Raw genomic sequence first — 25,298 nt, 5'->3', positions numbered from 1 at the left:
GTAATAGGCATAGAAGAGGGTATAGAAGCCAAAACCAAAGGAATAAAAAATCTCTAGAGAAGTAGTATCAGCAAATTTTCCAAATATGCAGGAAATATACAGAACTCCTACTGACAAAATCAGAGAAAAGGTTCAACAAGTCACATAATAATCAAATTGACTACTGTAGAGACCAAGTAGAGAATCATAATTGCAACAAGAGTAAAAGACCAGAGGTAAAACAGTAAGAATCACTCCAGTCTTTTCATACTAAGTCAGAAAAGCCAGGAGGGCCTGAGGCAACATATTTCAAACCCTGAAAGAAAACAAATTCTAGCAAAGACAACTCTACCCAAAAAGGTTTCCTTCAAATCTGATAGAGAAACAAAAATCTTCCATGACAAACAGAAGCTGAAAGAATTTATATCTTCCAAACCAGGACTAGAGAAAATATTAAAAAAAATAAATTACAAAGAAGAAATTTTAAAAAGTGTGAGACCAAAGAAAGGATGATTATCATCAAAAGCAACAAAACTCAACACCCATTCATGCTCAGAACACTGCAGAACATGGGGAAAAAAAAGAACTTACCTCACCATCATGAAGGCAATATGATAACTACATAGACAATATCATACTAAATGAAGAAAAACTGCAAAAATTCCCTTTAAAATCAGGAACAAGACAAAGATGCTCTCTATTATCACTTCTTTTAACTACAGTACTTGATACTCTAGCCACAGCAATAAGGCAAGAGAAGGAATACAAAAAGGAAAAGAACTAAAACTATATTTGCAGATGATATAAACTTAGAAGAGCCAAAAACTCAACCAAAGACTTTTAGAACTGATTAACAAATTCATCAAAGTGTCTGGATACAAAATCAATCTAAAAACATCAGAAACTTTTCTATATCCCAACCATAAATCCAATGAAAAAGAAATACAGAAAACATTTCTACTCACAATCACCTAAGAAACAATAAAATACTTAGGAATAAACCTAACTAAGGAGATAAAAGACCTCTACAATAAAATTATAAAACATTAAAGAAAGAAATTAAAAGAACTTACAAGGCAGAATGGTATCTCATGCTCCTGGATTGACAGAATATATATCAAAATGGCAGTCTTTTCAAAATTAGCTATAAAAAGCCAAGGGTGGTGGTGCACACTTGTAATCTCAGCATTTGGGAGGCTAAGACAGGAGGATCATGGTTCACAGACAGCCTCAGCTACTTAGTGAGGCCCTTTGAAACTCAGTGAGACCCTGTTTCAAAATAAAGAATAAAAAATAGGGCTGGAGGTATAGTTCGGAGGTAAAATGCCCCTGGGTTCTATCCCCAGTATGCAAAACAAACAACAACAACAACAACAACAACAAAAAAAAAACAGTTTATCTACATACAGGTTCAATGCAATTCCCCGTAAAATACCATGGTCATCCTTCACAGATCTAGAAAAATCAGTCCTTAAATTCATATGAAACAAAAACAAACAAAACCAGGAAGCCAAAATAGTTCTCAGCACCAAGAACCATTGGGAAGCATCACAATACCTTTCTTCAAATTATACTACAGAGCCATAGTAATAAAAAAAAAAAAACAGCATAGTACTGGCATAAAGCAGACACAGACCAGTGGAGTATAAGATTCAGAAACAAATCTATACACTTACAGCCAATTGATTTTTTTTTTTTTTTTTTTTTTTTTTTTTTTGGTGGTACTGGGGTTCCTGGAAGCCCTTCTACATCCAGGCTACACTCCTAGACCTACTTTTTATATTTTTATTTGGAAACAGGGTCTCTTAAGCCAGCACAGCTGGCTTTGAACTTGCACAATCCTCCTGTCTCCACCTCCCAAGTGCGGGGATTACAAGCGTGCGTCACCATGCCCGGCAAGCCAACTGATTTTTGACAAAGGGGCCAAAAACATACACTGGAAAAAAGATAGCCTCTTGAATAAATGGTGTTACAAAACTGGTTATCCTTATACAGAAAAATGGAAATAAATTTTACTTTTTCATCCTGCACTAGAGTCAATTCAACATGAATCAAAGACCTGGAAATTAGACCAGGGACTCTGCAGTTACTTGAAGAGGAAATAAGACCAACGCTCCAACATATAGGCCTGAGTAAGGAGTCAGCATGACTCCAAAAGCACAAGAAATTAAAATGAGGATTAATAATGTGGAACTGCATTAAACTGAAGAGTTTCTCTGCAGTAAAAGAAACTATCAAGAACCTTAAGAGAAAGCAGAAAGAATTTTAGAAGATCTTTGTCAGATACTCCTCTAGTATAGAATATTTGGAATATATAGAAAACTCAAGAAACTTACTACTAAAAAAAAAATGTCCCATTTTAAAAAACAGAAAATGAACTAAATGGACAATTCACAAAAGAAGAAATATAAGTAGCCAATTAAAATATGAAAAAAATGCTCAAACATCTTTAGCAATCAGAAATACAAATCAAAACTATCCTGAGATTTCACTTAACCCCAATTAGAATGGAAATCATTAAAATTGCAAAGAACAGCCAGGCATGAGGGGAATACTAACTGAGGGACCTAACTGAGGAAAACAGGGAGAGGGAGGAAGACTTGAAGAGGGAAATACCTCAATAGATATAATGTACATACACAAACTTATCAAAGCCAAAGGTGGGGAGGAAGAGAGAGTGAGGTTGGAACTGGGGGAGGGCTCAGTAAGTGCTGTGTGCATGTATGCCTCTATCACTCTGAATTGTTTATTGTATCAAGATGTATGATTAAAATGCACTCCTAAATAAACAAACAAACAAATAAATAAATATGTGTGTGCATGCACATGTGTAAATAATGAATAGAACATGGCACTGAGAGAAAACCCAGGTTCACACTATTTTGTCACTATGACAATAAATTCTTAAATTCTCTAGTTTGTTTCTTCAAATAAAAATAATACTTAAGATTTCTTCCAGTGCACACCTTATGCTCTTTTTTTCTTTTAATTATCCAGAGCACTTAGAATAGCATTGGAAACAAAGCAGGCCTGACTAAAAAGTATTTGAGACAGTAATTATTTCTCTTTGCTAATCTTACACTAAAAGCATAGTATGTAATGGAAGACACATATCTACTTTGTAAAGCTACCCAAGACTGTATATTTAAGATGAACCAAAACAAACTTCCAAAATAAAAACAAGAAACAACATCTAGAATTTATATTTCTGTTTGTGGCAGAGAAGGTCTCCTACTTACAACAAGTGATATTTAATCATCAGAGGAAAAGTAAGTTCTGACCAATTCTAACATATGGTCCATTCATTGATTTAACACATTTATTAAATGAGCATTATATATGTGGCCTTGCACCAGGGCCAGGTGAATAATATTGTATTCAGTATGTATTCAGTAAGGTAGGTCACAGTTCAGGTGGGGAGGCAGGCTTACAAATAAGTCACCAATAAGAGCTATGTGACAGTTACTAACAGAATTCTAAAGTAGCGTTAAATGAGTACCTAGACTTTCAGAGATAAGCTTAATGTTAATTTTTATATTTTCCTTGACATATGTAATACTACTACTATCGGGATAATTGCTGAATCTTATGGTACATCAGATTGCCAATGTATATATGTACTCCTGATATACAATCAGATTTTACAAAAGACAAATTAAAGTATGAAGAAATTAAATACTTTTTATTCATTGCTACACAGCTAGTAGCCAGTAAAGTTAGAAGTTAAAATTAGGTAGTTTGACCTGAGAGATGGCAGGAAGATTTCCTTTGCAAAGCAATACAAGCTTTTGTCTATGATCTCATCCCAACAAGTGTCTGCAAAGCTATGGTTGCCCCTCTCCTAAGTTACTGACAAGATAAACAAGAGGTATAGATGTCTTATCACAACTCCCATGCAAATTAACAGGGTATATTACTCAGGTAAGCAGTTCTCCATAAACTTTCTAACTCCTCCCTGGTAGATTTCTACTCTGCATTAAACATGGTCTTCCCTTTTCTTCACCGTTAGAAATTTCTATCAGCTCCCTACCAATAAGAATGAAAACTAAGAATACTAGGATTGAAGAATAGCTAGTTTTCACTCTACACTGCACAGAATATAGAAGCTAAAACTCCTATCAAGCCTAAAGAGAATAAAATTAATTCAGAGACTTAAATGTAAAATCAAGATACCTTTAGTCCTTCCAATTCATTTTCCAGTTGCTTTGAATAGTGCTCACTCTGCTCACGCAGTTTTCTGTCTTTAGATGCTTCAGCAACTAGAGCTTCAGTATGAACTTCCAGCTTTAAAATAAAATGAAAAAAGCAGATTCTATGGTTATAATTTTTCAAACAAAATATTTCCTCCCATGGGAATTTATCTTGTAATATGATAACACTAATGTTGAAATTCATATTAAACAAAATTACCAAACCATAAAAATAATATTTTTCAAAAATTAAAGAATGAAATACATATTATTTCACTAGTCTCAAAAAGCAGCTTTAATGACTACCCCATGGGCACTAAAATTTGCCTGACTACTAACCTCTTTTTTGGCTCTTTCTGTTCTGCGCAGCTCCTGCCTTAAGCTTTCAACTTTTTGCATCACCAGATCCACCTCTTCTTCCTTATCTCGGACATGGCGAGCAAGTTTCTGTTTTTGGGTGTGCAATTCTGTTAGCCGCTCATTGATCTCCATGAATTCCTGCATGGCCAGTTTCCTCTGACAGTGTGCGTCTTTCAGCTCTTTGGATTGATTTTTTAATCGCTCACTAGCCTGGACTAGTTCCTACAGTTTTGTAAAAAGAATATAAGTTACCAATTCTGCCACCTAGAAACCAAATTTGGCCATTAAAGTAGCTACTACTAAGTCAAGAAGAGCCAAAAGTATTCATTTCAGGACAAAAATAAAGGAAATGAACTATTTTTAACAGATATTAGAGGCATGGTAGCCTGTTTATATTTTCAGTATCTTCTGCTATCATGATAAATGCATGGAAGCAGCTGATTTAACCTTTGGTTTCCACAACTAGGTAGAGACTATAGGAATGACATGATGGTCAAAATGAAAACTGTGAAATTCAACAAATATTTGTGAGATTTTATTTAAAAATATACTGAACGATTACCAATGATGGGGGGAAAAAAAAACCCAAGTGTTACCTTTAAGGTAGACCTAGACCAATAGCAAGAAGAAAAAAATCTAAACCTGAGACTTGCTGATTAGAGAAGCTACAGTTGACTCAGATAAACTACTTGCCTCCTGGCAAAAAGAAATGCAAAGCTTCCATGGGTAAAAGAATCTAAAGGAAACTTGAGCTTTCATACTTTAAGAAAAAAAGGATACACACACACACACACACACACACACACACACACACACACACACACCTCACAACCATAGTTTCCCAAATACAAAACAAACCACCATAACCAATAATGGAAACAAACAAACAAACAAAAACAAATACCAAAGGTATTTGGATATTAAACTTATCAGACGTTGACATAGATTTCCATGTATAAAACAGTTGAAGAAATAAAAGAGAAAGTAAAATAGGGAAATTATAAAGACTATTAAACATATCTAAGATTTATAAAAGAATTTTATAGAACATTTAGAAATAAAAATACTTAAAATAAAAATATTAAAATTAAATATTAAAGACATAGATCCACCAACAAAAGAAACATTATACTTAGGAAGCAAGAAAAAGAAGCTCAGGCCAGGCATGGTGGCACACGCTTGTTGGGAGGCGGAGACAGGAGGATTGCACAGGTTCGAAGCTAGACTCACTGGCTTAAGAGACCCTGTTTCCAAATTTAAAAAAAATATAAAACACCTCTGGGAGTGTAGCCTGGAGAAAGAAGAGTTTCCAGGAATCCCAGTACCCCCCCCCCAAAAAAAAACGCTCAAACCCAGAAATTTTCCAACAATGAAAGTGATTGGGTAACACTAAAGAGATGAAAGACCTTGTAAGAAAACACAGGGAGAAACAAAAGAACAAATTATTATTCTTCACTTTCAACAAAATGGGAAAAAGATGATTAGACATAGAACAGATATAAAGAAGAAGTGACAACAGTAATGGAAACAGTGGAGAATATTTTCAAAGAGTAGAGAAAAAAAAATAAATTGTATACCTAGAAAAAACACTTTTTAAGCACAAGGTTTCATATCAACAAAAATTGACAGTGCTTACCACAATGATATCTACAATAAAAGAACTATAGCTTTATTTAAGGAAAAAGAAAAATGTATTTAGGAGACTTATTTAATGCAAAACAAATGGAGGGAGGATGGTATATAGAAGGAAATACACCAAGTGATGTGTTTATATATTTTTTATCACTTTGAACCCACATTACTTTAATATATAATTACATTGCATTAATAAAAGTATAAAAAGAGAAATGTAGGGCTAAGAAACTGGTAAAAATGAATGTGAACATGAAGAAATGTGTATTTCCAAGTATATTAAAAATGTCTAATTTGTACACTAAATAAAGGTCATAACTACTAAAGTCAATGCCTCACAACCCTGGTAAAAGTCAGATAATTACCAAAAGACTAGAAAGTATAGGAAGTAAAAATATGAACAAGAAAACAAAAATATAAGAAAGTATTTTATAAAATAAAAAGAATTATGGAGATTGGTATATATTTTACACTACTGAACTATACATTTTAAAATAGTTAAGATGGGACATACTGTATTATACATATTTGCCATAATTAAAATTGTTCAAAAGGGAAGGAGAAAAAACAGAAAAAGCATAACAAAAGCAAAAAATCATGCAGTAGAAATATGCCTATTATATCAGTAATCAAAATAATTATAAAAGGTCTAAATTCACCAGTTAAAGGCAGTTTATTATATCAGACTAAGAAACAAAATTTAGGCCTTAGTAGAAAAAAGCATTATTAAATAATGGGGACTATTACTGTGAAATAATAAGATTCAATACACCAGGAAGAAATACTATCCTAAATTTTAATGCGTCTCATAACATAATCTCAAATGATATTAAAAATTTATTACTAAAATTTCAGAGAAAACTGGTAAATATATCACCATATGATAAATTTCAATTTACTGAGTGTACAGTGAATAAAGATTTGAAAAGTTCTGTTAACAAGCTGCTTCTATGCACAGAAGTCTGCACTCTACATTAGAAACATACTTTATTTAAGAACACAGGTGAAATATTTTTAAAATGGAATACTGCAAGCCATGAAGCAAGTCTCAATAGATTGCAAAGAATGGATAATATGTATATTTCTTTAATAAAATTGAAATTAAATATAAATTAGTAATAAAAATATAACCCCACACATTAAAAATATAAAACACATTATGCCAGGCGTGGTGGCACATGCTTGCAATCCCCGCGCTTGGGAGGCGGAGACAGGAGGATCGTGCAGGTTCAAAGCCAGCCGCGCTGGCTTAAGAGACCTGTTTCCAAATTTAAAGAAAAAGTATAAAATAGCTCTGGGAGTAGAGCCTGGAGGTAGATGGGTTTCCAGGAACCCCAGTACCCCCAAAAAATATGTATATATAATAAAAACACATTATAAATAACAAACTGGTCAATGAGAAAAATCATAAAAGTATTGAAATATTTACAACTACAAAAAATTAAAATATAAAAACAATTAAAATATTTTTATATACTAAAACTTGGTGATGCAGTAAAGCTATAGTGAGGGAAAAACTCATAGCCTGAAATACTGAGAAAAAAAAAAAAAAACAGGTTGAAATTTCACTTGTACTAGAACAGCACAATAACCCTCTCCCAGAATATAAGGAAGATAATAAAGAACATAACTTAATGAAATAGAAATGACAGAACAATGAGGATCAACAAAGCCAAAGGTGATTCTTTGAGAAATAGTAAAATAAACGTGTGGTGAGATCAGGAGAACAGCATATAAGCACGAAGAAAAATATCAGAAAAAAATAAAGAAAAAAAGGCTATACCTATAAATCTAGAAGAGATTAAAAAAGATAATGCAAAAACACAATGAAAAATTCTACGCCAATAAATTTGTTAGTTTTAAAAATGAACTAATTCTAATTCATCAAAACTGTTTCGGAAATAGAATACTGAATAGCTTTTTAACAATTAAAGCAACAAGCCCAATAGTTAACGAAATTTCCTCATCCTGCCCATTGGTGGGGGAGAACTTCTAGGCCCAGCTGATGTTCAGATGAGTATTCAAATGGAGCATTCCTCATAGACAACTACCTCAGAGAATGAAACAAAGAAGGGAATGCAACCCCACTCATTCTATGAGACTAGTATAATCTTGGTATCAAAACAATTCAAGAAAGGTAAAAAAAAATTGTATGCCACTTTCATTCATGATAACAGAAATAAAAACCTTTAAAACTGGGCAGATGTTTTACTGATATTAAAATTGATAGAAATTCTAGCTTCACCAGTTTCTATCTGTAATGACCTTGAACAACTTAATTTTCAGTTCTCAGTCTCACCATTAGTAAATTGAGAGTAATAAAAATTTATCTCATGAAGTTGTGATGAAAATTAAACATATGTAAAATGCTTAGAAGTGTTACTAGAACAAATAAATGGCTACATAGATGTTATCTATACTATCATATTATTACTTAGAATACAGTACATGTAGCAAGCATGGTGGTGCACGTCTATAATCCTAGTACTTGGAAGCCTGAGACAGGAGGTTTGCAGGTTAGAGACCTCAGTAAATTAATGAGGCCCTCAACAACATAGTGAGACCCTATTTCAAAATAAAAAATAAAATAGGGCTGGGGATGAAGCTCAGAGGTAGAATGCCCCTGGATTCAATCCTCAGTACCACATGAGAGAAATAAAGGAAGGAAAGAAAGGAGGGAAGGGGAAGGAAGGGGAGGAAATGGAAGAGAAGGAAAGGGAAGGGAGAGAAGATGAAGGGAGGAAATAATACATGTACAGTTTAGGCTTAACCTAATGTAAAAGCGGTTTCATATTAGAAAAAGTGCATAAATGTAATTTACTACAAATTCATTAAAAAGTATGATTAATAAGTAGGAGTACAGAATGTACATTTAATTAATCTAATGTCCGTTTTTAATTAAAAATAGCAAAATAGGGATTAAAAAGTAACTTCTTTAATCTGAAAGTATTTATAAAAACAGAAAATGTCTTTAAAATTAGGGTAAAAATTAGGATAAAATTAGGGCAAAAATTTCTTTAAAATTAGGTACAAAATAAGGGTGCTTGTTGAGGTGGAGATATAGTTTAGTTAGGGTTAGCTTCGCATGTGAGAGGTTCTGGGTTCCATCTCCAACAGGGGGTAGAGGTAGGGAGAAGACTACACATGCAGGCCCGCCATTACCACTTGTATTCAACATTGTTCTCTGGATCTAGCTAATGCAATAAGACCATAAAAAACACAAGTCATAAAAATGAAAAAGGAAGAAATAAACCTGTCATTATTTTCTGGCAACTTATAATAATCTAAAATAGATCTAATTATTGTCAAGAGTTTAGCAATGTTGTTAGAACAAAGTCAATACAGAAAAATTAGTAATAAAACAAATTTTAAAGATACATAAAATGTAAAAAATATATTAATAAATTTAAGAAAAATTAAGCTTATAAAATTTTATGAAAGAACAATTTGAATGGCTATAAATATATTAGAAGATACCATGTTTATACAGTAAAAAGACTGTAGGACTGCAGAGAAACTATTTTTATGTTTTAAGATAATTAGCCCTTCTGAAAAACATTATTAAAACTTGGGATTAATTTATGCAAGTTGTAGCTACCAATTTTTTTTTTTTTTGGGGGGGTGGTACTGGGGTTCCTGGAAGCCCTTCTACCTCGGGGCTACACTCCCAGACCTATTTTTACATTTTTATTTGGAAACAGGGTCTCCTAAACCAGCGCACGCGTGGCTGGCTTCGAACCTGCGCGATCCTCCTGTCTCTGCCTCCCAAGTGCGGGGATTACAAGCGTGCGCCACCACGCCCGGCATAGCTACCAATTTTGATAGCAGGAAAACTCCAGAGATTTACCTTTGGAGGAAATATGTCTGAATTCAAGATGGGGGGGGGGGGGCTACCTAGACCATGGAGACTTTCTCTTTTGAAGCTCGATACTCTTTCTTTGGAGTAATTTATATTCCAATGGCTTAGAGAAAGAATCCTAAAACTTTGTCTTCAGTTTTCCTAACAGACTATCAATTCTCTAAAAACTGATCTATAGATTCAATACAATTCTAATTAAAATGCCATCCTGATTTTCAAATAACAGAGATTCAGACCCATTCAAATATGGCAATTTGGTAGATAACAGAGGTGACATTGGACAACATTGAAAAAGTCCTCTTTAGCATAGAAGAGAAAGTTAAATTGGCTAGTATTCACCCCAACACTTTGTTATTGTTGCTGTTAATGAAAGACAGACTACTTAACAGCATGTGGTCCAAGTATTTTCTCTACTGCCTGAACAATATTTACTCTGTTGGACAGTGTTACAGAGTCTTAGCTATCAATAAATTTTGTTGATGCTTCTGATACAGTTTAAGTGTTTCACAAAGTTCTTAGGAAATGACATTGGCATGTTTATTTATGGTGTTTTGAAAGAGAAACTGACATTTACTATATAACTAAATCACTGGAGAAAGTTTAAGTGATATTTTTAATGGTGATCCTATCAGCAAGAGAATGAAAATATGCCTTAATTTTTATTTTTCCTACAGACCCTAAACAGATTCTATTATTCTATTTCTTCATAATGGTTCTTTCTCAGTAACATTAAAAAAAATTTTGTTGCATTGTAATCATACATCTTAATGGGGTACAAGATGGTAGAGGCATGCATGCACACATCACTCATTTAGCCCTTACCCAATTCCCACCCCATTCCATTTTAATTAGGCCATTTAATTAATTTTCTTTTTAAAAATTTTTATTGGTACATTGTAGTCATACATCTTAATGGAATACAAGATGGTAGAGGCATATTCTGAACTTAAAAGCCCCAAGAATATGTTTGTTATTAGCTAATAACCAAATGACATACACCAAAATAATTCTTAAATTTCTAAAGCAACACCCAACAATTATATTTTTTGTAGTTCAATACCGATGCTTTCAGTATTTTCATTATATAAGATGAAAAACACAGAAAAGGCTTTAGCAATTTATTCATCTACTTTACCTTATTTAGTTCTTCCCTTTCTTGTTGTACAGTTTTGATTTGTTTTTCATAAGCCTTGATTTGTCTAAAAGCATCATCTAGTTCTCGCCTCACAGAATTAGCTTCTTCAAGTTGCTGTTCCAAATGACTTGATTCTAAAGACAAAAGACAATGTTTCTCTCACTATTTATATACATCAAATGCTTTAACCATGTTTTAAAACAACTTATTTTTTTAAGTATTTTAAATTTGATGTCAGGTCTATTGATACTGGATGTCAATATGATTCCTAACAAATTAAATGTGTATTAATTCACTGTAAAGATGGTGAATGGCGTAGGCTAATATAAAGATGTGCAAAATCTATGTGCAATAATGCCTTACATATCTTTTGGGGGGGGGGAGTCCATACCTTGAAGGATAAGGATAGCACTGTCACAGCACTTTAAGAAAAGAATAAATCAAACTTGTTTTTTGTTTGGCTGGTTGATTTACTCTTTTCTTAGTTTTAAGTGCTGTGACAGTGCTGTCTTTGGAAGCATGGTCTCCCCCCAGTCCCAGGCATCCTAGTGCTGATATTAGTCAAATTATTTTAAGATAGATTTGCTTTTAATAATTTGGTTCCAGACCACATAGGCTCATTTCACCACTGGTTTTATTTTTTAAAGAAGAAACTCTAGTTTCTTAAAGTAAACATCTTAAAACTTTTTATCTAAATAAGTTCTATTGTTTGAGATAAAAAAAACTCAAAGTTAAATAGCTTGCTCAAGGTCATATATGCATTCATGCATTCATTCATTCATTCATTCATTGGTACTAGAGATGGAAACCAAGAGCATTCTACCTCGGAGTTATACCCCCAGGCCAATTTTATCCTTTTATTTTCAAACAGGGTCTCACTAAGTCTGAGGCCTCACTAAGTCGTTAACACTAAGTCTCAGAGGCCTCACTAAGTCATTGACACTGGCTGTGAACCTCTTAGCCTCCCAAGTACTGGGATTACAATCCTGTGCCACCATGCCTGGCTCTAAGGTCACATCTATCTAACCTATCTAGTCTGTCTGTCTGTCTGTCTAGTGGTACCAGGGACAAAACCCAGGGGCACTGTACCTCCGAGCTATACTCCCAACCCTAGTTTTTAGTCTCTTTATTTTTGAAACAGGGTCTTACTGAGTTGCGAAGGGCCTTGCCAAGTAACTGAGGCTGTCCGTGAACCATCTCTCGAATGCTGGGTAACAAGTGGGCACCACCACGCCTGGCTCTAAGGTCATATTTTAAAATATGTACCAGAACAAAGATCAGAGCCTAGGAAATTTTGCACTATCTTCTCCTACTTGGAAAGTAATATTACTAAAAAATCTTTAACATTATTGAATTAGAAGGTTATTATTTAAAAATTATTAACTTTCACATATGCTTATATGAAATTTAGAAAATCGTTAGGAAATGTTTTTGGCATCAAATGTCAATTAGGAAATTAAAGAACTAAAGTCAGTAAAAATAGAAAACTAAACACATTTACTTTTAATTGTTTTGAATAGTTGTTGTTCTTATAACCTTATTCCTCTAAATGTTAAACAAATGGCAACAATGTCCTCTAGAAACTTAGCTATGCACCCAAACCCAATGTCTCACAGTCTATCAAAATCCTCAAGTGAGTTGTTGATACTTTAATATGGGAAACAAAGGCATGAAGTATTGCATATTGTTGAGTTTCATCCTTTTAATAAGTGAAGTAGTGTTTAAATTAGTCCTATTGAGAAGAGGATTTAATCTGACTGAACAGGTCCAATAGTCTAAAAACCATTTAAATATATTAGTATATCATACACTAAATGGTTCTACATCCCACAAAACAATGTATTGTCAGGGCTTATATTTTTAATTTATTAAAAATTTTGAAAGTTTAGATAATTGTGGATTGCATAGTATCTGAAAACTTTTGAAAATATATGCAAAGATATATTTAACTAATTTTTGTTTTTATTTACTGTATCTTTTAAGGAATGTTTTAAATGAAGAAAAGTAAAGATCATAGGGTGTTTACAATCTTAGGAGCCAGAAGGTATTTATTTAGACTTAGGTTCAGAAAAATTAAATATTATCAAATCCCAGCATTTCAAATGATAATTTTTATATGTATACTAATTTCTTTCAAACTTTTTTAAATTATAAATTTTCTGTTACTGTATATTTAACCTGTTAAGGATTTCTACAATTGCTTGTTTAAGTATCAATTAGAGTTGTTGTTTCTAGTAATTAGGGGTCAAAATCTGATATGTGCAGGAGCTAACTCCTGTCATTTCCTTGATTCAAGTTAATCAAATTTTTATAGTTAAAATATATTAAACTGGGCGTGGTGGTGCACACTTGTAATCCCAGAGCTTGGGTGGCTGAGACAGTAGGATCACACAGGTTTGAAGCCAGCCTTAGCTACTTAGTGAGGCTCTCAGCAAGTTAGTGAGACCCTGTTTCCAAATAAAGTATAAAATAGGGCTTGGAGTATAGCCCAGAGGTAAAAAGCCCCTGGGTTCCAGCCCCAGTAACACACACACACACACACACACACACACACACACACACACACACACACACAGAAATCTAAAATAGTACATTTAGTAATCCCTTTGAGCATACTTTATTCAACTTTTAAAGAGATCTACCCTAACAATTTTTTTTTTGGTGTGTGTGGAACTTGTTAGGTAAAGGTAATTTGCTAATTTAAATTGCTCATAAGAAAAAAAAAGGAATCCAGCTTTATATGACATTTTAAATGATATAATGCTAATAACAAATAGTATCACACAGGATAGCTTCGATAGCTTTTTTTCTTTCTTCTTCTTCTTTTTTTTTTGTACTGGAGATTGAACCCAGGGGTATTCTACCTTCAAGCAACATGTCTAGCTTTTATTTTTGTTTTATTTTAAAACATAAATTTCTGAGGCTGATCTCAAACCTGTGATATTCCTGTCTCAGCCTCCTCTCAAGTACTGGGATTACAGGTGTGTGCCACCATGGCCAGCAGCTTCAATAGCTTTTTTTTTTTTTTTTTTTTTTTTTTTTGGTGGTACTGGGGTTCCTGGAAGCCCTTCTACCTCCGGGCTACACTCCCAGACCTATTTTTACATTTTTATTTGGAAACAGGGTCTCCTAAGCCAGCGTGCGCGGCTGACTGCGAACCTGCGTGATCCTCCTGTCTCTGCCTCCCAAGCGCGGGGATTACAAGCGTGCGCCACCACGCCCGGCTTTCAATAGCTTTTAAGGACAGTTTTCCTGTTTTATTCCAACATAAGTTTAATTTTAGTTTCACTCCAGTATTCCACTTTGACTATTTTGGTAGTACTGGGGGTGGAACCCAGAGGCTTTCTACCTCCGGGCTATACTCCCAGACCTTTTTTTTTTTTTTAAACAGAGTCTCACTAAGTTGCTGAAAACCTCACTAAGTAGCTGAGGCTGGCTTTGAACCCGTGCGATCCTCCTGTCTCAGCCTCCCAAGCGCGGGATTACAAGCGTGCGCCACCACGCCCGGCTCACTTTGACTATTTTGAAATGGAGTTAAATAGGAAAAAAATATAAATAAATGTATATATTGAGCTGGGCGTGGTGGTGCACGCTTATAATCCCCGCGCTTGGGAGGCAGAGACAGGAGGATCGCGCAGGTTCGAAGCCAGCCGCGCATGCTGGTTTAGGAGACCCTGTTTCCAAATAAAAATGTAAAAATAGGTCTGGGAGTGTAGCCCGGAGGTAGAAGGGCTTCCAGGAACCCCAGTACCACCAAAAAAAAATGAATAAAAAATAAATAAATAAATAAATGTATATATTGAATTTCATGCTTTACATTCCAGACACTTAAAATATGATTTTAAAGCTCAGATAATTCATTTAAACAGCAACCTGTGACTTATGTAAAGTACCAAAGAAAATGCACTAAGCCAATAAATGTTATAAAAGAAAACCCTAGCTGGGTGTGATGGCACATGTTTGTAATCTCAGTACTTGGGGGGCTGAGGCGGGAGGGTCACAGTGTCAAGGACAGCCTCAGCAATGTAGTGAGACTCTCAGCAACCTAGCAAGACCCAGTTTCAAAATAAAAAATAAAATAGGGCTGAGGGTATAAGTCAGAGGTAGAAAGTCCCTGGATTCAAATCCCAGTTGCAGACAGGGGTGGCGGGGGTGGGGGGTGGGGGGTGGGGGGATGGGGGGTTGGGAAGAGAAGAGAAGGGAGGGACAGGCACCCAGAGAGAGAGACAGACATCAGACAAACAGACACACCTACTCAATTTCTAATGAAATCCTCTGCTGCAGAGAGTAGCATAGCACTTATAATTTGGATTCTGAATTTAAAAAGATATAAACCCAAATTAAAAAAATCCAGATTGCTTTGAAGTTTGGTCAACTAATAGATAAAATGGGTAAGAGAGCCAACTCTTTACATTCACTACTAGTAGTAAATTTGACTAAAATTTTAAAAGAAATCCTCATAAGGACTACTTAAAAAATATTCATGCAAAACAATAAGGCATAACATTTAGAGTTATTAAAACTAATTTAGTGAACAAATGGAAAATGCAATCCTAGAAAAGTAGGTTAGCTCCTACCAGTTTAATGGCTCTTAGTTCATGGTTGCTATTAGAATTCTGAAATTCAATCTGTTAGTAATGAGGATTTAATGAAGGTATAGTACATACAGGACAATTTTGTTTGCTCTGAAACATATAAAAGGAATATAAAATATGTTCTTTGTCTTGGCAAACAATCAAATTAGAAGAAAGGAATTAGTATAATAAATAAAGAAGAAAATCAAATATAAATTGGGTAGTAGGTTACATGTGCTGTGTGCATGCCTATAGTTCCAGCTACTCAGGAGGCTGAGGCAGGAGGATTGCTTGAGCCTAGAATTTGAAAACAGCCTACGAAATATAGCAAGAACCTGTTAAAAAAAAAAAAAGTAGACTACTAGTCAATTGAGAAAAGGTTACAACTGGAACCACAAAGAGGATGACGGAGCAATCAAAGCTGACCCACAAAGAGTGATTTAACAGCTTTTTTTTTTTTTTGGCAGTACCAGGGATGGAACCCAGGGACATTCTAACTCTGAGCTATACCAAGCCCTACTTTTTATTTTTTATTTTGAAACAGGGTCTCACTGAGTTGCAAAGGGACTCACTAAATAGCTGAAGCTGTCCACAAACCATGATATTTTCTGTGTGTGTGTGTGTGTGTGTGTGTGTGTGTGTGTGTGTGTGTGTGTACACGAGGGATTCAACCCAGTGGCTTTCTACCTCCAAGCTACTCTCAGTCCTTTTAATTTTGAAACAGGGTTTTACAAAAGTTGCTCAGACTGTCCTTGAACCTGTGATCTTTCTGTCTAGCCTCCTAAATACTAGTATTACAGACTCAACTCCACTCTATCTATCTATCTATCTATCATCTATATTTTATTTTTGCAGTACTAGGGATGGGAGCCAGGGACATTGTACCTCTGAGATACACTCCAGCCCTATTTTTTAGTCGTTTTAAATTTTTGAAACAGCCAGGCGTGGTGGAGCACACTTGTAATCCCCACGCTTGGGAGGAGGAGATGGGAGGATCGCGCTGGTTCAGAGATAGCCTCGCTGGCTTAAGAGACCCTGTTTCCAAACAAAAAAATATAATATAGGTCTGGGAGTATAGCCCAGAGGTAGAAGGACTTCCAGGAACCTCGGTACCACCAAAAAAAAGAAAAAAAATTGAAACAGTGTTTCACGGAGTTGCAAAGGGCCTCGGACCCAGCACTCATATTATTTTAAAAAATAATCTGCAATTTTAAAAAATAATCTGCAATTCTTCTGAGACGTAAAACATTTACTTCTAATCACAACAGGGAAAATTAGTTCCCTTGAGCCGGGCGTGGTGGCGCAGGCTTGTAATCCCAGCATTCCAGAGGCTGAGACCTGGAGGATCGCAGTTTGCGGACAGCCTCAGCTACTTAGTGAGGCCCTTTGCAACTGAGTGAGACCCGGTTTCAAAATAAGGAATAAAAAAAAAATAGGGAAGGGAGTGTAGCTCAGAGGTCAAATGCCCCTGGGTTCCACCCCCAGACCTGCAAAAAAAAAAAAAAAAAAAAGTATATATTATATACAATAAACTTTCACTTAGAAAACAGAAACATTCCTTTACTTTTCATATCAAAATTAGTGAGAATATTAATTTTTATTTTTATCTAATGATACTCCAAGATGTATTTACTGTGTTACATGGTATCAGGTATTAAAGTTGACACTAGGAATAAAGTAAAAAACCATATAAAGAGTCCAGTGTATAGGGCAAAAGGAGAGACTAAAAAGAAGCTATAAAGCCGGGCGTGGTGGCGCACACTTGTAATCCCCGCTCTTGGGAGGCGGACACCGGAGGTTCATGCAGGTTAGAAGCCAGCTGGTTTAGGAGACCCTGTTTCTAAATTTAAAAAATACAAAAAATAGGTCTGGGAGTGTAGCCCAGAGGTAGAAGGGCTTCCAGGAACCCCACTACCACCAAAAAAAAAAAAGAAGAAGAAGAAGAAGAAGAAGAAGAAGAAGAAGAAGAAGAAGAAGAAGAAGAAGAAGAAGAAGAAGCAGCAGCAGCAGCAGCAGAAGCAGCAGAAGTAGCAGCAGCAGCAGCAGCAGCAGCAGCAGCAGCAGCAGCAGCAGCTATACATCATAATATATTTATTACATTTTTTCTAGGAATTTGAAGTATTAAAAAATACTGCCATAGGGAAATTCAAGAATAAAAACAATAATGGGTGGTTTGAGTGTATACAAAGGCCTTGATCTAGAAGCATATTAAAGGAACATTAGATTGAAGGTGATTGAACACAGTTCTTTTTTCAGAGCTAGGGGTAAATGGGAAGCTACTCATCAGGGAGGTCTGTGTTTTATCTCTACTTTTGATATAAAAAGATTTAAAATAGTTTGGGTCTAACGGTGAATGAGGCACAGTTTTTATCTTCCACTTTATCATCATGCCTCTGGTACCCTGTGTAATTCCTAGAACACAGCAGCAAACCAAGTATTTATGGATTGAATAAGGAAGTGAATGAACATCGCCAACTAAAATGCACAATGGTACAACTGTCGAAGAAAATGGTGTGGTGATTCCTCAAAAAATTAAACAATTACCATACAATACAGAGTTTCATTTCTGAGTGTATACCCCACAGAAGTAAAAGCAAGAACTTAAGATATCTATGTGTTCATGTCCTTAGAAGCTTTATTCATAATAGTCAAGAGGTAGAAGTAGCCTGCGTATTCATGGATAAATGAATAAACAAAATGTGTTATATAAATGCAATGGAATATTTATTATTATGCCTTAAAAAGGTAGAAATTTCTAATACATGCTATGACATAGATAACCCTGGAGGACATTATGCTAAGTGAAATAAGCCAGACATTAAAGAATGATTCAGAGAAAAGAAGAATAGAGAGTTACTGTTTAATGGAAACAGAATTCCAGTTTGGGATGATGAAAAAGTTCTAGAAATTGTATACGGTGATGGTTATAAAATCATGAATGCTTAATACTGCTGAACTACATACTTAAAATGATAATTTTAGCCGGGCGTGGTGGCGCACGCTTGTAATCCCTACACTTGGGAGGCGGATACAGGAGGATCACGCAGGTTCGAAGCCAGCCACGTGCGCTGGCTTAGGAGACCCTGTTTCCAAATAAAAATGTAAAAATAGGTCTGGGAGTGTAGCCCAGAGGTAGAAGGGCTTCCAGGAACCCCAGTACCACCAAAAAAAAAAAGAGATAATTTTACATAATATATATTTTATCACAATTTTTAAAGGTTAAAAAATGAATGTGCAAATGAATAATATTGAAGAGATGGAATGGAATATAGTACATGACTGAGACTAACACTAGAACAGAGCTTGGGAAAATAATACAAAAAATGAGAATTTTACCATTCTCTCAATTTTTTATTGATTCTATTCTTCTACTGGGAAATAATTTTTAAAAATGAGTAAAGAGCAGTTCTACAAGCACTGAATTTGGGAAGAAGATAGAAGAAACGAAGGAAATTTGAAACAGGAGTTATATGGTAACCAATTTTCCAAGATGGTGTGACTCTTTCCAGGGGCCATTCATTTGTAGATAAAGGATGAAAGTGTGTTGGGAACTAACTGTACAAACACAATATGGGAAGACACTTTTTTTTTTTGGTGGTACTGGGGTTCCTGGAAGCCCTTCTACCTCCGGGCTACACTCCCAGACCTATTTTTACATTTTTTTAAATTGGAAACAGGGTCTCCTAAGCCAGCGCACGCGGCTAGCTTCGAACCTGCGCAATCCTCCTGTCTCTGCCTCCCAAGCGCGGGGATTACAAGCGTGCGCCACCACGCCCAGCTATGGGAAGACACTTTAGGGGTGGCCAGAAAAACTGTCAAAGAAGCGATGTTTTAATTATTCATTCATTCATGAACAAATACTGATTTGGGGGTTTTGATGAGCCAATGTTACTATTATAGGACCTAAAACAGCAATGAATTAAATAGTCCCTGTTTTCAAGGAGTCTGTGCTCTTATGGTGAAGTAAAGACAGGCAATATTGCAAAACAAAAGAATGTTTATACTGAGAAGTGCCATAGATGAACAGAGGTTTGACAGGTGACAAATGTTTCCTGCAAACAAACAAGCACAGATTAGACAAAGTGAAAGAAAGGAAAGAAAGGGAGAGGGGAAAATGAGATACGTGAAAGACCTGGACGGAACATTAGGTACAACTCAAAAAAGTCTGGTATGGCTAGAATCAGTGAGGAAAGATGTAGTCACCAGAGATGAAGAAAGAGAGGCAAATGAGGCATGATAACAAAAGGGCCTTACAATCAGCACGATGGTATTTTTACTTCATCCTAGAGACAATGGGGATTTATTGAAGGCTTAATGCTGAAGGTATGAGGGACATAAACAGATCTTTATTTTCAAAGCTTACTCTGGTTCTTCTATTTAAAAATTGACTAAAATATATATTTAAAAACTGACTAAAATAAAGACAAATATGGAGAGAAAAAGAAAAACTCTGGGACCTAAAGAATAGCTCAGTTGTTGAGTTCCCTGGGTCCCCACCACCACCACCTTGGTTTATATATCTAGGGATAAAGATGAAGACATTAAACCCAGAAAATCCAAATATAGAGTAAAAATAGGTCCAAAAAAGCTTGTGCTCTCTATGCAAAGGTAGAAAAGGGCAACCTACTATTTTGTTTACTAGCAAGAAAGAAAATAACCATTCTACTTAAGTAAAATATCAGGGGAAAAAAAAAAAAAACTGTGGTTCCTGCTCACTGCTATCAACAAAGGACAAGTAAGGAGCTACATTTCCAACCTCTTAAGTCTTCAATGAGATGTCAAAACATACCCACAAGGGTGGTGTCACAGGAAGACTGATAAGGAACCAGGAGCTTCAGCTCCAATAGCTGGTAACAGCTGTGTGCCCCTGCCCACAGTGTCAATGTGACACAGGATTTTTACCCCAACATGGTAGTAAAGAGGTGCTCCTTCTTTTTCCTTCTGGGGTATCATAGGAAAGCAAAAACTTTCACTATTGTCCAGTGGCAATATGGCCATCCCCACCAAATTGTCAGCAGAAATTATGGTGGAGGCTAGAATTCCCAAAACAAATCAGAAGTAATGAGACGCCTTCTCTTGGGTGTCAAGGAAAGCAAACCAGAGAAATAAGACTTCCACCTTAACTTGGCAATAATAAGACTGCAATCACCTTTATGCTGCTGGAATGCTGCCAAAAAAAAAAAAAAAACAGCTAATATATTTTAAATAGAATGCAGTTTTTAATAGAAAAGCACTCGTCCTACCAAACAGAAAAATCTCAATTTGAATGAGAAAAGACAACATAATGATCTGTAAAACCTAGATAATAGAGATACTACAACTAAAGCATCCATTATACAAAACACTTAAATGAGTAATTCTGAATATACTTGAAACAAATGAGCAGATAGGTTTGAGCAAAGTTATAGAAAGCTCAGCAAAAAAGGCAATACAAAGAAAATGGAAAATTTATAAACAAATAATATATAACTGAAATAAAAATCTCTGTAGATGTGATCAGCAGCAAAAGAGAAGGGTGAGAGGAACTAGTAAACTGGAAGACATAACCAAAGAAATTAATTAAATTAAAAAAGTAGAATGGAATATAAACAGGGCCTCAGGTACTTGTAGGATAACAAAAGACTTAATATACATGTCACCGGAGATCCAGAAAGTGAAAGAAAAAAATAGGCAGATCTAAAAAAGTATTCAAAGAAATAGTGTATAAAAACTTCCCAGAAAGCTGGGCATGGTGGTGCACGCTTGTAATCTCAGAATTTGGAAGACTGAGACGGGAGGATCAAGGTTCCTAGACAGCCTCAGCTACTTAGTGAGGCCCTTTGCAACTCAGTGAGACCCTGTCAAAGAATAAAAAATAGGGCCAAGGGTGTAGCTCTGAGGTAGAATGCCTCTAGGTTCTATCCTTAGTACCACAAAAAAATAAAAATAAAATAAGCTTCCCAGATTTGGCAAGAAATGAAGAAGATGAACCAATCCCAAACAGAATAAATTTGCAGAAATTCCAATAAACTGTTATAACTAAGCATCAAGAAACTAAAAGTGGAAGAAAAAGAATAAAGAAAAACTCTCAAAAGAGTCAGAGAAAATAACAACTCACATGTAGGGTAAAGATATTTAGACTGACAATGTATTTCTCAAAACAAAACAACACTGTTAGACCTATGCCCAGTAATATCCTCTAAGATTAAAGCAAAAATCAAGATTAGAATTTCATATTAATTGATTTGTCTTTTAGTTTCTTGTGCCTTTGGGGTATTGTTGAGAACGTTTTGTTTTTTGTTGTTTTGTTTTGTTTTTTAACCTCTGCTTATGTGTTGCAGTGTTGGGCCGGTGCCTTCTTCAAGGAGCCTCAAGATCTCTGGTTTAATTTCCAAGTCTTTAATCCATCTTGAATTGACTCTTATCCAGGGTGAGAAAGTGGAACTTATTTCCATTTGCCTGCATATGGTTAACCAGTTTTGCCAACAAGATTTGTTGAACAGGCTTTTTCCCAGTGTTTTTGGCCCCTTTGTCAAAAACCAATTGGCTGTAAGTGTGTGGATTTATTTCCAAGTCTTCTACTCTGCTCCACTGGTCTTCTATGTATCTGTTTTTGTGCCAGTACCATGCTGTTTTTATGACTATGGCGTTGTAGTATAATTTAAAGTCAGGTATTGTGATTCCTCCTGTAAGGTTTTTGTTGCTGAGAATTACTTTGGCTATTCTGGGTTTTTGTAGTTCCAAATAAATTTAAGGACTGATCTTGGTAATTTAATGGGTATTGTGTTGAATCTAGAGATCACCTTTGGAAGTATGGCCATTTTGATGACATGTATTCAAAAAAGTCATCAAAAAAATCAGGCATTAAACATGGGTTATCTATACAGACCCTGCAGGTAAGAAAATGATAACAGTAAGTCATGAATAGGGACAGCTTAGATGACATGAGTTAATTTCTCTAAAGTCAAACTGTCACAACTCACCTACTATAAAATAGATAATTTAGCTAGCCTAACAACTATTAAGGATATTGAACTTAAACTTTGAAAACTACCACAAAAGAAATCTCTAAGTCAAAATGGTTTCAATGGAGAGTTCTGCTAAATATTTAAAGAAAAATGGACAGCTGGATGTGGTGGTGCATGCCTATAATCCTCATACTTGGGAGGCTGAACAAGAGGATCACTGGTTCAAGGCCAGCCTCAGAAAGTTAGTGAGGCCTTCAGCAACTTAATAAAACCCTTGTTTTGAAACAGAAAATAAGAGATGGGCATGGTGATGCACGCTTATAATCCCAGCATTCAGGAGGCTGAGACCAGAGGATCATGGTTTGCAGACAGCCTCAGCTACTTAGTGAAGCCCTCTGCAACTTAGTGAGACCCTGTTTCAAAAATAAAGAATAAAAAATAGGGCAGAGGGTGTAGCTCAGAAGTTACCTGCCCCTGGGTTCCATCCTCAGACCAGCGAAAGCAGGAAGGAAGGAAGGAAGGAAGGAAGGAAGGAAGGAAGGAAGGAAGGAAGGAAGGAAGGAAGGGGAAGGATAAAATATGGGGGTAGGGGTGTAGCTCAGAGGTAAAATGCCCTGGGTTCAATTCCCAGAACTAAAATGGAATGGAAAAGGAAAGAAAGAAGAAAGGTGTAGCTCAGAGGTAAAATGCCCTGGGTTCAATTCCCAGAACTAAAATGGAATGGAAAAGGAAAGAAACGTAAGGAAAGGGAAAAAAATGAACACCCATTCTACACAATGTCTTGCAAAGAGAACAAGAGGAAATACTTTCATAATCATTTTATTTGGGTAATACTTCCCTGATGCAAAAATTAGTCAAAGGTAGAAAAAAGGAATGGAGAAAAAGGAGGCAGGAGTGGAAAAGAAGAGAGGAGGGGGAGGACCAAGAACAACTGAGGTTTATTATCAGGATATAAGATAGGCTCAAACTAATGCATGTGTATCTATGTTCATAGCTGCACAAGTCACCATAGCCAAACTATGGAACCAGCCAAGATGTCCATCAACAGATGAATGGATTACAAAACTGCGGGATATGTACACAATGGAATTCTACTCAGCCATTAAAAAAAACTCAATTACATCATTTTCAGAGAAATGGATGGAACTGGAGGACATTATGCTAAGTGAGACACAAAAAATAAGAAATCAGATACTTTCCCTAATATGTGAGAGTTAGGGAAGAAATGGGTCATAGGAGGAACTCTAGATGAAAGGAAATCCTATAGAGGAACAAACAAAACCTAAAGGAGGAGAAAGGAGGGGGGAAGAGGAAAATCTCTAAAACACACAATGTACTTAAACATATCGAAGTCAACCACTAAGTCAAGCAAGGGAAGGTGGGACACGGAGGGAATGGGGTGGGAAATGGGTAGGGGTTAAATCAGTGATGTGCACATGTATGTACACACAAGTTTTTACCCCAAAATGATGTATGAATATAATGCACCAACAAAAAAATTTTTTAAAGATTAATTAGAGAAAAGAATCTCATTTGTATTAACTGATACAGAAAAGGCCTTTGATAAAATTCAACAACCATTCATAACAGAAACACTAACAAATATTAAAATTTAAAAAGTATTTATAAAAACCTACAAATAAGATTACGTTTACAGGTAAAAGACCAAATACTTTCCCCCTAAGATTAAAAAGCTGGGATGTCCTTTCTCCACTTTTTGTCAACATATTGCTGCAACTTCTAGTCAGTGAAAAAGGTAAGAAAAAGAAATACGTGGCATACAGATCAGAAAAAGAGAAATAAAAATCACCCCTAATTGCAGATGACATAATTTGTCAGCATAGAAAATCCCAAGAAATCGATTTAGAAAATAAAAACTCTTCTAGAACTAACCAGTTCAACAATGTCAGAATATAAAATAAACATACAAAATTAAAGTGCATTTTGATATATTTTAATGAATAAGTGAGCACCAACATTGAAAATATAATATTTGCAGTTCTCAAAAATGGAATTATTTACTATTAATCTATATATAATGGGTTGAATGTTAACCTGGGTTCCCTTTAGAAACTGGCAGGATACTATTGATTACAGTAAAATGTAAGATTTTCAAAGTTTGCTGTTATATGAAGCTCAAAATGATTTTAGTGAACTAGATTATTGATTTGAATGTTTTCTGTCAATCCCATGTATTTCACTGCAGTTTCAAATTTTAAAACAAGCTTTTAAAAACTACTTCCATTCAAAGCCACATTCTATTATACAAAAATGTAGACATAAGATAGGCTTATGAGCTAATTTCCCAATCCATGCTACCTCTCTGAAGGTAAATGACGGACCATCTTAAGCTTATCTTGTGTTCAGTGACACTCTGAATGCTTTATCATTGGTACCAAAGTAAAATAAATGATTGTGCTTATCATGTTCCTAATTTAACTTATTTTTAGAAATACCAATTTTCTGAAATTTGATAAAGAGATATTTCTTAGGAAGCAAGTCACTTTAATAAAAAAAAAGAACAGCATTTATAAATTTTGTTCAAATTTAAGACACCATTATGTATTTAATAAGCACAGTATTAATATAGCACCATAATAATTTTTTATAAAAGACCCTTTA

At 35.2% G+C, this 25,298-nt stretch overlaps 1 protein-coding gene across 11 annotated transcripts in view; it reads right to left on the bottom strand.

Moving 5' to 3' along the window:
* The window catches only part of CDC42BPA (CDC42 binding protein kinase alpha), a gene marked incomplete at both ends in the record, with an annotated part of 335,066 nt that overhangs the window by 127,393 nt on the left and 182,375 nt on the right, over positions 1 to 25,298 (bottom strand). For 9 of the 11 annotated variants that reach the window (XM_080699099.1, XM_080699104.1, XM_080699105.1 and 6 more), the window contains 3 exons: positions 4,153 to 4,263; positions 4,509 to 4,751; positions 11,156 to 11,289. In XM_080699099.1, the coding sequence (XP_080555225.1) occupies positions 4,153 to 4,263; positions 4,509 to 4,751; positions 11,156 to 11,289 (488 nt within the window). The remainder of the gene's footprint in view (positions 1 to 4,152; positions 4,264 to 4,508; positions 4,752 to 11,155; positions 11,290 to 25,298) is intronic. The other 2 variants (XM_080699108.1, XM_080699101.1) reach the window with 1 other exon arrangement.

Source organism: Muscardinus avellanarius, assembly GCF_963383645.1.
Source record: "Muscardinus avellanarius genome assembly, chromosome: 7".
NCBI lineage: Eukaryota > Metazoa > Chordata > Mammalia > Rodentia > Gliridae > Muscardinus > Muscardinus avellanarius.
Note: the sequence above shows the minus strand (reverse complement) of the source record. Positions and strands in the feature narration are given on the sequence as shown.